The 12306-nt window shown below is 37.3% G+C and overlaps 1 protein-coding gene across 1 annotated transcript; it reads right to left on the reverse strand.

Annotated features, from left to right (window-relative positions):
* Positions 1-3548: 3548 nt before the first annotated feature.
* Positions 3549-10529, reverse strand: LOC137273371 (von Hippel-Lindau disease tumor suppressor-like). The gene is made up of 4 exons (XM_067805991.1): positions 10453-10529; positions 9488-9498; positions 8740-9075; positions 3549-6396 (listed from the first exon to the last, which is right to left on the reverse strand). Exons 1-4 carry the CDS (start codon positions 10527-10529, stop codon positions 6272-6274), a joined length of 549 nt encoding a protein of 182 aa, XP_067662092.1. The 3' UTR covers positions 3549-6271.
* Between the last annotated feature and the right edge of the window lie 1777 nt (positions 10530-12306).

Here is a 12306-nt window from a genome sequence, read left to right on the forward strand (position 1 = left end):
AGCTCCAAATCATATTATCCAACACTGACTCCAAAGTACGTACAGCCTGTCACTTCTACCACTATCCTGAAGCTTGGATCTAGATACATTCTGTTTGGTCCAGAAAGTTCAGACAAGTTATATCATACAATAAAACTAAAACATGCTGAATATAATACAAAGGGCTTAAGAATGGTAGCCTCAAAATATTTTGGTTTTACCCTTCATACACACACAAGAGAGGATTTCCAATGGAGATATATTTGATCATAACAATTCATTCTTATTGTTTTCCTCAAACCCTATTTAACTGAAGATGACATTCTTTTAAAACAGACAAGTCTCCTGTTTTTGACATTGTTACAAAACTTATTCAAACAAGCATAAGAACTCCCACATTCATGTTTCAGTATTTTCTGAAACAAATACACAATTAGATATTTAAATATTCAAGATCTCCAATACTGGGCCACCCTCAAAATTGTCTTAGTGATTAGGAGGCATGTTCCCAGAAAAATTTTCAGTTGAAATTGGCCAAACATAAACATCAGTTGTCAGGAAAATTGCCAGGACATTACCTATATGCAAGAATGGACATGTTTTCAATGATGTCTGTGGAATTTCACACCAGGGTATTTACACTGACACTTCTCAATCCTGTCTTTGGTTTATCCACCATGGCACCAAGACCACAAGTGAGCGAGTTTAGTTTTACGCTGCTTTTAGCAATATTCCTGCAACATCATGGCAGGGGAAACCAGAAAATGAATTTCACATGAAATAGAAGGGGCACTGTACTGCTACAAGGTGGAACAGTCATCAGAGAAGTTGCTGATGGCTCCAATAGACACATATTCCAGAACCATGGAGAAATCAAAGAATGATCTTAATAAGGCATACCAAGATTAACCATCACTGCTGAGGACAGATTCGTTATATGCCTGGAATACATACCTGTCAAAAATCACAAACTCTTTGCCAATGGGCAATCTGAAAGCCAAGGAACAAAATCAATCTGATATCATAATTTGAAACATAAACAGATTCAAGTCCAATTGCATGATCTTGTATCACCAACTCCTGACAAGTATGGGTTGGTGAATGTTGCAATCTAGATCTTCACAGAATGAAGAGGATATACACTGAAAAATGGAGGGTAATACTGGATGATGTGAAGCTTGTCTACCTGATTAAAGACATGATACTGAACATAGAGTTAAAGTACAAAAAAAAACAGGCATGCTGATTTTCAAAATCATTGTCATATGAAATATTATGAGATGTACCAGTACACAATATTCCAAGATAACAGTCTGTAAACAATCAAGTCTGGACCAAACAACTGAGATATGATGACATACATCAACCAAGTTATTGAGGCTGACCAACTGATTTACCTAGTCTCATGACACGCAGGGGTCTATCCACTCACTTGACTGCTATTGTTTCTGCAGAAGAAATCATTCAGGGGTGAAAATAACTTATCTTGTTCCCTGTGAAATAGTATCGGGGGCAAAATGTGATATAATATCAACCACTTTTGACTCAGTGTTTATGTTTATTCATAAATTGTACATATATATTTTACTGTAATTATGTGAAACAAGGGATTATGTATAATCCCTGAATTTTTCAGTGATTATGCATAATGTCTGATTAACTCAGTGATTATACATAATCACTACAATTTTCAGGGATCATACATACTCACCAAATAGACTAGAACTGTAGATATTTTCCCTGAAATCGCTACTTGTGTAGTTTGAAGAATATTTAATCAAAAAGGCATGGCATCAATATCAGTTTCATGGTCAGTTAAGCTGAACACCAATTCTAATCGGATCATAACTGGGCCAAAATAACATGAATAAAATGATTCTCTTTCAGAAACACTTATTTGCAAAGTTAGGTGAGTTGGGTTTTTCGCCCCTTTTAGTAATATTCTGGTGGGGAACACCAGAAATGGGCTTCACACATTGTACCCATGCGGGGAATCAAACCCGAGTCTCTGGCATGACAAATCCCTTTCACCACTGGGTGAATGTGAGTAAAAAATAAACCTGGGCGAGAATATCAACAACATAGCCATTTAGTCGGTCTTTTCATTTCATATAAACCATTAATGAAAATTAAGGGGAGATAACTCAAAAGGACCGTGGGCATGGACCCAGGGCTGAAGTAGAGACCCTGAAGATATAGAGCATTTAACAAAACATATACTGTGAGATGAGGTGTGCGCTTATTAAACCATCTTTGGCTGACTTTGTAAACGGAACATAGTTTCACAATAACATGGGTGATTAAACAAATGAACATGTTAATGTTTCAGGAAAAAATATTTGTATATGACACTTTCACCCCCAAACCATTTTTATACACATTGTACCCATGTGGGGAAACAAACCTGGGTCTTCAGCATGAGGAACGAACACTTTAATCAACTGGGCTATCCCACTGCCCCATATGACCTTATGGTGTTTACTTTATGTTGTAGAAAGAGTAGATGTAAGTTGTATATTTTACAAAATAGAACTATTGAAAATGTACTTGTGGTTCTTCAAGAGAGCAGTTTGAATGTTATTGACCTGAGTTTACATTTCATAGACCTAAGTATTCATGTTTTGTTTGTTGGGGTTTTGACCTTACAAGATACAAGAGTGAGTGAGTGAGTCACTTCAGACAAAAATTGTGTGAGGGAGTTTGGTTGTACACCATTTTTAGCAATGTCAATACCATGGCCATGCACACCAGAAATTGGAACCACACATTGTGCCCATGTAAGGAATCAAACATGGAGCTTCAGCATGACAACCATCAGGCTACCTCACCACTTTACAAGATCATAGAGCAGAAACTACACCATCAGATGACCACAGAGGTCTGAAGTTGTATGAACAGTGACAAATATCTGGTACATAAAGCTTTGCAGAAGGGCTTAAATAACAAAAGCATAATACTGTGTGTAGGTTGCCACTGCACATTAATACAAATGTGGGATGTATTTTAATATTATTGTATATTTTGTCTGGAAACATTCACAAAGTATAAGGTTGTAAAGATAAGCCCTATTCTGATTTGCATACATAGATTTTATTTGACACTTGTGACTCTTTGACATCTGACTTAGAAGTCATATCACAGTTATTTCATTAACACATTCAGATAAATACTTTCATCTTTCTTGTTGCAGGGTAATACAAATGAAGATTACAACAATTTTAGGATCCTGGGCCCCGTTTCACAAAGCTCTCGTAAGCCTAAGATCTCGTAATTTTTCTCGTAGCCATTGTGCCCCCTATACTGTAACACAGGAGCTACGGATGCTACGAGAAAAGTTACGAGATCTTAGGCTTACGAGAGTTTTGTGAAACGGGGCCCTGGTCTTTGGGAGGTGAGTGAGTCATAAAATTTATGACTGAGTGAATGATAACATTTTCTGAATCTCAAAAGACTTATAAACGTGAATTTCTTGTCTGAAATCCGTTTTTTCAGAATTATCAACATTTAGAGATGCACCTACTAATGTCAGCACATTCATTACAGATAAATCAAAGTTGGGTTCGTGAAAAAATCTTTTTATAACTTCATTACACAGCATAATATATAGTATTATTTTAATAAAATGATTCAAAACACAGATTTCATTCTGAATGGGTTAGCGGCATTATGGCATGCAGTAGAACACCACTGAATAACTGAGTGAGTGAGTGAGTTTTATGCTTTACTCCGCAATATGATGAGGTTTGGCAGAGGTTTGTAAATAATCGAGTCTGATCCAGACAATCCAATGATCAACACAATATGCATCAATCTATGTAATTGGGAAGTGATGACATGTCAATCAAGTCAGTGAGTCTGACCACCCAGTCCAGTTAGTCACCTCTAAAAACAAGCATGGGTGACTGAAGATCACTTAAAACCCAGACCTTCACAGGTATTCACACTTCAAATGGCTTGGTTTACTGAATAACTAACGACATACAAACTAACTAACTGATACATGAGCAAATACTTGCCAGTGCTTAAGCAAATAAGCAAGTGGTCAAATTAAGTAAAATATGGTTTCAAAATCTGTTGAAACAAGACATGAAATATGTCTCATTACTGCATGTCCATTGGAAACCATTACTAAATATACATTGACGAAGTAACAACACATTGTGTTGATATATACATCTTCGGGATCATGAAAATTGATTTAAGAATTACATCAAATCGAAATCTGAAAAAAGTGAAAAAATTGTAAATCAGAGAGAACTGTTTACATTTACTAAATGTAAACTTACATGTATATCCAACTCAAATCAACAGTGGAAGCAATCAATTTCCAAACTGGGTCCATATTATTTTTATATTAAAGAGACATTCCTGTAAATTTTCCATGAGGCATGAATTAAAATGTAAAAACATTGCACTATTGACACAGAATGTAATTTAACATGGTCTGAACTATATATTATGTACATACTCATCTTCAACACATCATATTTTTTCACAAGTAATTTTATCATTCCCAGACCTAATTCATCCGACATGAATGACAAACCCATCTGGTTTGGAGTTTCGAAAAATGTTCTTCATATTGTAAGTGAACAATCAGAAGTACTCCAGGTACATGTCAGCCTTTAGATAATCAGACATGTCCTGAATATCCAGTGACATATATAGGAAGCAATTATCCACACCATTAATTTACTATGACAAGCTATCACTCAGCTTGGCAGCCTAGTAAATTTGGTTCAGACCTTTACCAAACTAGGTGTGAAACAGTATGGTCTTAACACACAACAGTATGTATTGTGGTACAAGGAGCTCGGTTCAGTCCTTTTCAGTTTATTATATGAGAACCAATTTCCAGGAAAATAGTGGTAGCCAAGCAAAGAAATGCACATATTTTGACAAAAGTATTCGATTTCGAGACACTTTAGAAAAAGAACAAAGAGGTTAATAAAATTACAATATGCAAACCAAAAATACCCAATTTGTGGACTGCAATACCTTATATAAGACCAACGGCAAAATACCATGGTTTTACTAATACCACGGTATACCGTTTCACTATTATACCAAACTGTCCTCACATCCATACACATCCCAATGACATGTATTTTCTGTTTTGAATAACTGATTTTTCATACATCTTAAAAAGTCATACATCTTAAAAAGTCAACGCCGATACATGATGTTTTGTCAATGACTCTCAAGCATGTTTTTGTCAACATATTGATATCTGTGCCTTTAGGCATAAAAACATAGAAGGTTATGGTAAGTCTTTATAACATACATGGATATAAAGACATACATGAAATACATGGCTGCAGCTTTACTTGGTCCCCATGTTGAGACGAATTTGAATCATGCAAAGTTTGGCCTGATTTACGATTCACACATGATATATGAACATATCTTATTCTCAATGACTGTTTTCTGACAAATATGAGAGAAAGACTGATTGCCCTTGTTGAAAACATGTATCAAAAAGTTTGAATACTGAATGTGAAATAATACATAAAAAACTAGCTTCAGATGTATTCATTTGATTAAGAAGTTTCTTGATACTTCCACAAACCTACTTACAAAGTAAATGTCTCCAAATAGATATGTTATTTAATACCAATAAATAAATAAAATTTCCTTGAAATCCTGATTCAAAAGATAAATACATTGACTGTGCGGAATAGCTACTGGCCTACAAGCTGCTGGCTAGTAAAAAACCAGTTGGGGGAGTAAATCTCCACGCTAGTATTTTCATGGTGTAATTTTTTAAACATGTCCTTCTCTCAGACTTGTTAAGGTATAATACACTTTTAAATTCTGCAAGATTATGGCCTGATAAGTTATGTTTTTAAACCTTTTTGTGATTCTTTTGCTTATTTTCAATATTCAAATTTCAGGCGCTTGAATAATTTAACAAGTAACTTTCAGGCATGGCTAGCCTGAATGGTTAGCAACATTTGGAAACTATTTCGCACAATGAATGCATAACAGCTTCCTGAAACAACATCCTGAAATTGCATTCTCAAACAACTTATCAGCCATTTTACTCTCTGAAGAAAAGGTATTGCATAATTTCTCTTCTAAACAACAAATACCATGATTCCTCTCTGAAACAGTTTAGTCCACATTTTCCTCCCTGAAACAACATATCCCAGAATTCCCTTCTACATAATGAATCTCAAGGTCACATGACACAACTGTTTGTAGAGCTTTCTACTAAGACACAGACCATGCTTGAGGGAACTTGCTCTCATAGATTGGGTTCGGCACCAGATGAAATGAAGCACCATTTCTTTCAACCAATAACAACATTATCTTTTAAAGCAAGTTTCAATGTTGTTGGCACTTCAAGCTGACATATTTGGTCTCGTGGAACATACTTGCGGACCACCTGCATACATCTTTCCTTTAGGGAGTAAACTGAAAAACAGAGTTGCCAAATCATGATCCCCTTAATAACAAATTGGATAAGAAACAAGGAACAATAAAATATGTACAGACTACCTACATCATGAGTGGTGGTTGGGTAGCCTAGTGGTTATAGTATTTGCTTGTCAAACCGAAGATCAGAGTTTATTGCCAATATGGGTACAATGTGTGCAACTCATTTCTGATGTCCCCTATTGTGATATTGCTGGAACACTGCCAAAAGCAACGTAAAACTACACTTACTAACATCATCAATGACAATGACGTGATGGTGATAACTGGAGTGTTATCTCTCGAAACTGAAAAATGCAACTAACTATAACTTTTTTTTAATACATGTACTTTATTTTGTATGTTCGTTGTTTAACACTGCTTTCAGCAATATTCCAGTTATATGCCAGCTAACGATCGACCCAGTTACTGACAACACGAAGATCAATCTACACAAATGGGACACAAGATAACAGTCAAGTGAGTGAGTGAGTATTGTTTACACTGCTATGCAATATTCCATCAATAACACTTGTGATACCACAAATGGGCTTCAAGCATTGTACCCACATGGCAAATTGAACCTGGGTATTCAGCATGATGAGCAGACATTCTAACCACTAGGCTACTCCACCACCACGATAAAAGTCGTGTGAGTTTAGGTTTAGCAATATTTCACGTATTGTGCCTGGTAACAGTCTAAATGAGTGAGTGAGTGAGTGAGTAAATGAGTTTCGTTTTACACTGCACTTAGCAATATTCCAGCTAGATGGTTGCAGTCTGGACCAAGCAATCCATTGATCAACAGCATGAGCATGAACCTGCTCAACTGGGAACTGATGACATGTGTTGGACCAAGTCAGTGAGTCTGACCACATGATCCAGTTAGTTGCCTCTTCTGACAAGTATAGTCGCTTTTGATGGCAAAAGCATGGCATGGGTTGCTGAAGGCCTATTCTATCTAGACCTTCACAGGTCAACAACAGTCAAGATGAAATGGAAGTTTCCATGTGTAGCTGTTTGTTATGGCATAAAACTTTTGAAACAATGATCCCATTGTGACCATTTATAACTCATTTATTGGGGAAATCATCTAGCTTTTGATCCGAATGCCTTGGCAGGGCCTTGAAAATATTTTATGAGGTGAAACCTAACGTTGATTGAGGAGGGATAAGTTGCATCGTTACATCCTTTTCCTTTTATATAGCAGTGGGGTAGGGTCTATAGACCTATATGTCTTTCTAACACGGTTTCTCAACGATACAAGCCCCTGTGGTAACAAGGATACATACCCCAATAAAACAAAATACTGACTCTAAGACAGTCCACCATTGTTTTAACTCTTCCAGAACACTCAAAATGAATCAATACTGGCAAAAGGATCAAAGTCGTTTATCATATTAACTGCAAGTGAATGAGTGACTTTAGTTTTACACTGCACTCAACCAATGAAATCAATTTTCACCCGGATCTTCATGGATCTACACAGAGATCCTCCATATCCATGCATGTATTTTTTAGACACTGATAAATCTATATGAATAGATGTGGAGGAACACTATACATATGTTCGCTGATGAAAGGATGCATAAAAGATGAACAACCATACCATAAGCTTACTGCATCTCCAGGGTATTTGTTCCAAAAAAACATCCACCATATCTTGGATGCACCTATGGCTTGCCCTGATAAGTTTATTATCTCCCTTTGCTGGCTCTGCATTCTCACAGTAGCCAGTCAGCTAAGCCGTCATTACACCCGAGCTTACGAGTGTAAAAAAAGACAGCGGTTGCAGCTGTGAAGGATTATTCGCAGTGTGACTTAAATTTGGGGGAAATCATACAGACAAATTGTCAAGTCTGAAACTCTGAAAAAATATATGTAAGAACTCCTTCTACCTCCTACAGAGTTCCTCTGCATGATTTGTGTTGCTAAGTTTAATTGGTTAGATAATTTAAAAAGAGAAGTTGAGTTGTGACTGGTATCGGTCAACTTCAGTGGATAGACACCTGACCGGATGAAAAGCCACCCAAGGGAGGTAATAAAATTATTGGGCTGAGCCATAGATGTGTTCAGGGCATAGTGGGTTTTTGTTTGAAGATATACCCTGGAGATATTGAGGATGAAGCTCATTCTGACAACATCAAGATCATTCGGTGAGACTAATTTTCAACGACACAAACAATAGATATAAAGACATTTAACACTCAAACTGTTTTCTTTAATGCTTTTTTTCATCTTTTTGAAACAACAAATTGATAAATACAAGAAGAACACAAAAAAACAATTCTACTTGTGGTGTGTTGTGTTTTGGAACAAAATTCATTTGACATTAACACGTACCTGGAATGGAAATATGTACGACTTTTCTACACGGGGGCCATCCATCATGTTGTGTCCAGCCAACTGGTTCATATATCTCCTTCAGCTGCACCACCAGCCGATCACCCGATTCAGAATCACGGAAAACCCAAGGATGTCCAACAAATGTGTTGACATCCACAAACTGCTGAGGCAGCAATGTCCGATACTTGATTCGAGCACCTTCATAGTTGAGCCAGATTATGTCCACTCGTCTCTTTGTGTTATTCACAAACCTAACAAATGAATGTGCGGTTGATTTTCCCGATTTCACTCGTCCAATCCCTGCTGCATTTCCTTCATTGCCAGTCATGGTTACTGAGTAATCTGTAACAAGAAGTTTGCATTTCGAGTAATCAGTGCAGCTGGTTAGAAGACAGGTGAATTTGGAATTCACTCAAATTTCTAACATGTAGCATATGTTATAGTTGGGATTACAATTTCTAGAATCTTGTACAAGAATATGTACATTATTTCCAATTCATCGAATCTCCACGATTAGTAAGAAAGTGTAATCCCAAACATAACGTGTTACATTTGGCCACTTTCTAAATGGCATTGTGTAATAAATTTCTACAGTGTTAAAATTCATCTCATAACTCCTTGGTATCAATGAGTGTGTGAGTAAGTGAGAGTGAGTGTGTGCGTGCGTGCATGCGTGTGTGCATGAGTGAGTACCCTACTGAGACTGATAATTTGACAGATACATTTTACTGGTGACCATGAAGACTACAAAATATGCTGTCATTCAATGTGTTATGTCTTTGTTAATGCTGTTTGCTTGGTCATGCTGACCTACATATGGGAGTACTGCACTTTATCGGGCGGTCCGGTGAAGTGCATTCTAGTTGGTGTAATCATGTCACAATGGTACTTTTTCTAGGAGGTTCATCTGGAAAGCTTTTCTGGTGGTCTGGTATTTTAAAAAATTTAGAATGTCAAAAACGCCAAAACCTCAACACCGTCTCTAATGTATAACTTGTAACTATTCCAAACACCTGTTTTGTGGTTTTCTCAAAGTCTGGGAATTTCCTGCATGAGAGTAGTGCACTTTACCTGGCGCACTTTTTCCAATTTTTTTCAGATGGATGTACTTGCACCAAAACGTAAGCCAACCCTAACCCTTACTCACTAACTCTAAGGATCTAGAAGGAGGGGTGCCCAAGGGCTAAGGATCTAGAAGGGTGTGCCCAAGGGCTAAGGATACAGCAGCGTGTTCATTAGCAAGCGCTCAGCAGTCCCCGGGTAGCGCGCCCGGTAAACTGCACTCTAGCCTCCTGCATTGTTAACAATTTCATACCATAGCTATAGCTGTGAACATCTGCTAAATAAACGATTGTACAATACACATCTGTTTGGTAGTAGGTTCATTATAACAATCACAATGGCATCTGAACATATAATAACATCTAGTCGTGTATTATCACTAACGAGATCTGAACACTATAACCAAGGAATCATTAACTCAGTGCTATGACCCCGGTAGTGGCAACTAATAAATAACATTTGCCTCTAGCTGAGTTGTGCGACTTCTTATGTTTACTCAGATTTCTTTTGAGTTTGGCAGAGTCGTGTGTAAAGTTTGAAACAATAGTTCCGTATGCCCTAATGTGATGACATTTGGCCCAACTATGTAAACATGTACAGTGTATAATATATCCTTATCTGAGCATATAACTGTTTAAAACCTCTTACTCTTGACGCGCGGCAAACAGCATCAAACCTTCATCTGTCAATTCAAGGCTCGGCGGCCATGTTGAGTTAGACAGCATACTGTATTCCCTAAAACGAATAATAACCTCCTTCATCATTACCGGTCGGATCCAGAATAAATAACAGAAAAAAACCCACTGATGTGCAGACTATCACGTAGTCAGAAACTATTTTATATTAAGGTGAAACTTTACTGAAAGACACATCTGTATAGTATTTAGTTGTTTGTTTAGTTGCGATTGTTAAATCAAAACAGAGAAATCTATATCCGTCATACTGCTACAACGAAGCATGATTGTACTAATTTGTAGCTCGGGGAACATCGCAAATGCACTTCGCACATTTGGGAAATAGAACCCGACTTTTCAGTGTGACAAGTAAATTTCACCACATAGTTACCTCATGATTACAAACACAGTAAATGGTATCTAACGGCTTCAATAATATTGTTTTCAACGCGAAGTAGATCTGTCCGGAATTTACTTGAAAGTACTTCCGGTTTACTTCCTGGTTCACCATCCCGATGACTTAGCTATTTTATAGAGGGTAGAATGCTGTCGAGACGGATCTGTTATATGACGAAATATCTTAACCGGATTACGCCGATATCATACACAATAGTTTGTACGTATCTGCAGCATATTCATTCCGCAGGAGGACATACTACTTGTCAGGGAGCAAGTTTTATACCAGTCCAAACCAAAGCGTCAGGCATAAGAATGGAGACTGACTGTTCAGGTCTACCCGCGGATAAGACGATACACGCGGCTCATATAGATGAGATTCACAACGTTCCAATCAACATACTTATCAGGCCAATCCCTTCCATTTTGGACGAGAAGAAAGTGTTGTCGCTGATGGAGACAATTACGGTTGGTTACATCTTGTTGCTAATGGATGCGAGAAATTGGATAAAGGTCACTACTCTTTTATAACAATCTACATCTCAAACATAGCATAGAATTTCTCTAGCTGATGGGAATAATTTGATTGGGCGGTTTATATTTTTCACATCGTGGTTGAAACAAGTTTGTAGCTGGCAATTACCATGCCAGTAAGGACAGGATACCATGTAAAATCACGGTACATGTAATTGAAAATGTTTTATTTCCTCTGTATTCAGAACCCGGAAACCAGTGATAATGTTCCTCCGATTGACGTTCTGTGGATCACAGGCCGACAAGGGGGAGACTATTACTACTCATTTGGCGGTTGTCATAGATACGAAGCATACAAAAGACTGAAGAAGGACACTATTCCATGCAAACTTTTCAGATCAACAGTCAGTGATTTGAAGACCTACCTTGGAAGTTCTACACCTGATTTGTTATAGCGTACAATGTATATACAAAGTTTAATCTACTGTTAATTTTATGTTTTGGTAAGGTTTAACACTTTCTCTTGGTTATATCGGGGCATGTTTGTAGGGTGTAGAAGTAAAGCCTGACGAGTGATGTAGGTTTCAGTCTTTTAGAAAAGCCTAGACATTGAAACTAGTCTTTCTCCGTGAACCAGATTATTTTCCCTTCCGCCACGCCCTTCTGCAATGCTAAAGCCATAAATGAAGCAAGTTTAGATTTCCTCTTAACCTCCCATCACTGGGGCTTGTTAAAAACGTATGGGGACTTACTTGTTTTTATCAATATTACGTATACATGTTTTTCGAGACTAAGCGTTAGTTGAAGTGAACTAGAATTCCGTTACCTTGCAGACATGCAGAACAGAGGTTCTGCAACCACAAGAGTTACAGTGTTTGTTCTTGAAACAAATGCTACGGGTCATTTCCAGTGATCAAATGTAATAAGACCCTCTTGTTTATATTGTACATACCAAATA

The sequence above is a fragment of the Haliotis asinina genome, chromosome 2 (genome assembly GCF_037392515.1).
Source record: "Haliotis asinina isolate JCU_RB_2024 chromosome 2, JCU_Hal_asi_v2, whole genome shotgun sequence".
NCBI classification, from domain to species: Eukaryota; Metazoa; Mollusca; class Gastropoda; order Lepetellida; family Haliotidae; genus Haliotis; species Haliotis asinina.

Coding starts and splice junctions, on each gene's coding strand:
- LOC137273371 (XM_067805991.1), bottom strand. CDS start 10,529: ATGCTGTCTAACTCAACATGGCCGCCGAGCCTTGAATTGACAGATGAA. Junction 6,397..8,739: donor CGTACATATTTCCATTCCAG/GTACGTGTTAAT, acceptor TCTGTTTTTCAG/TTTACTCCCTAAAGGAAAGA.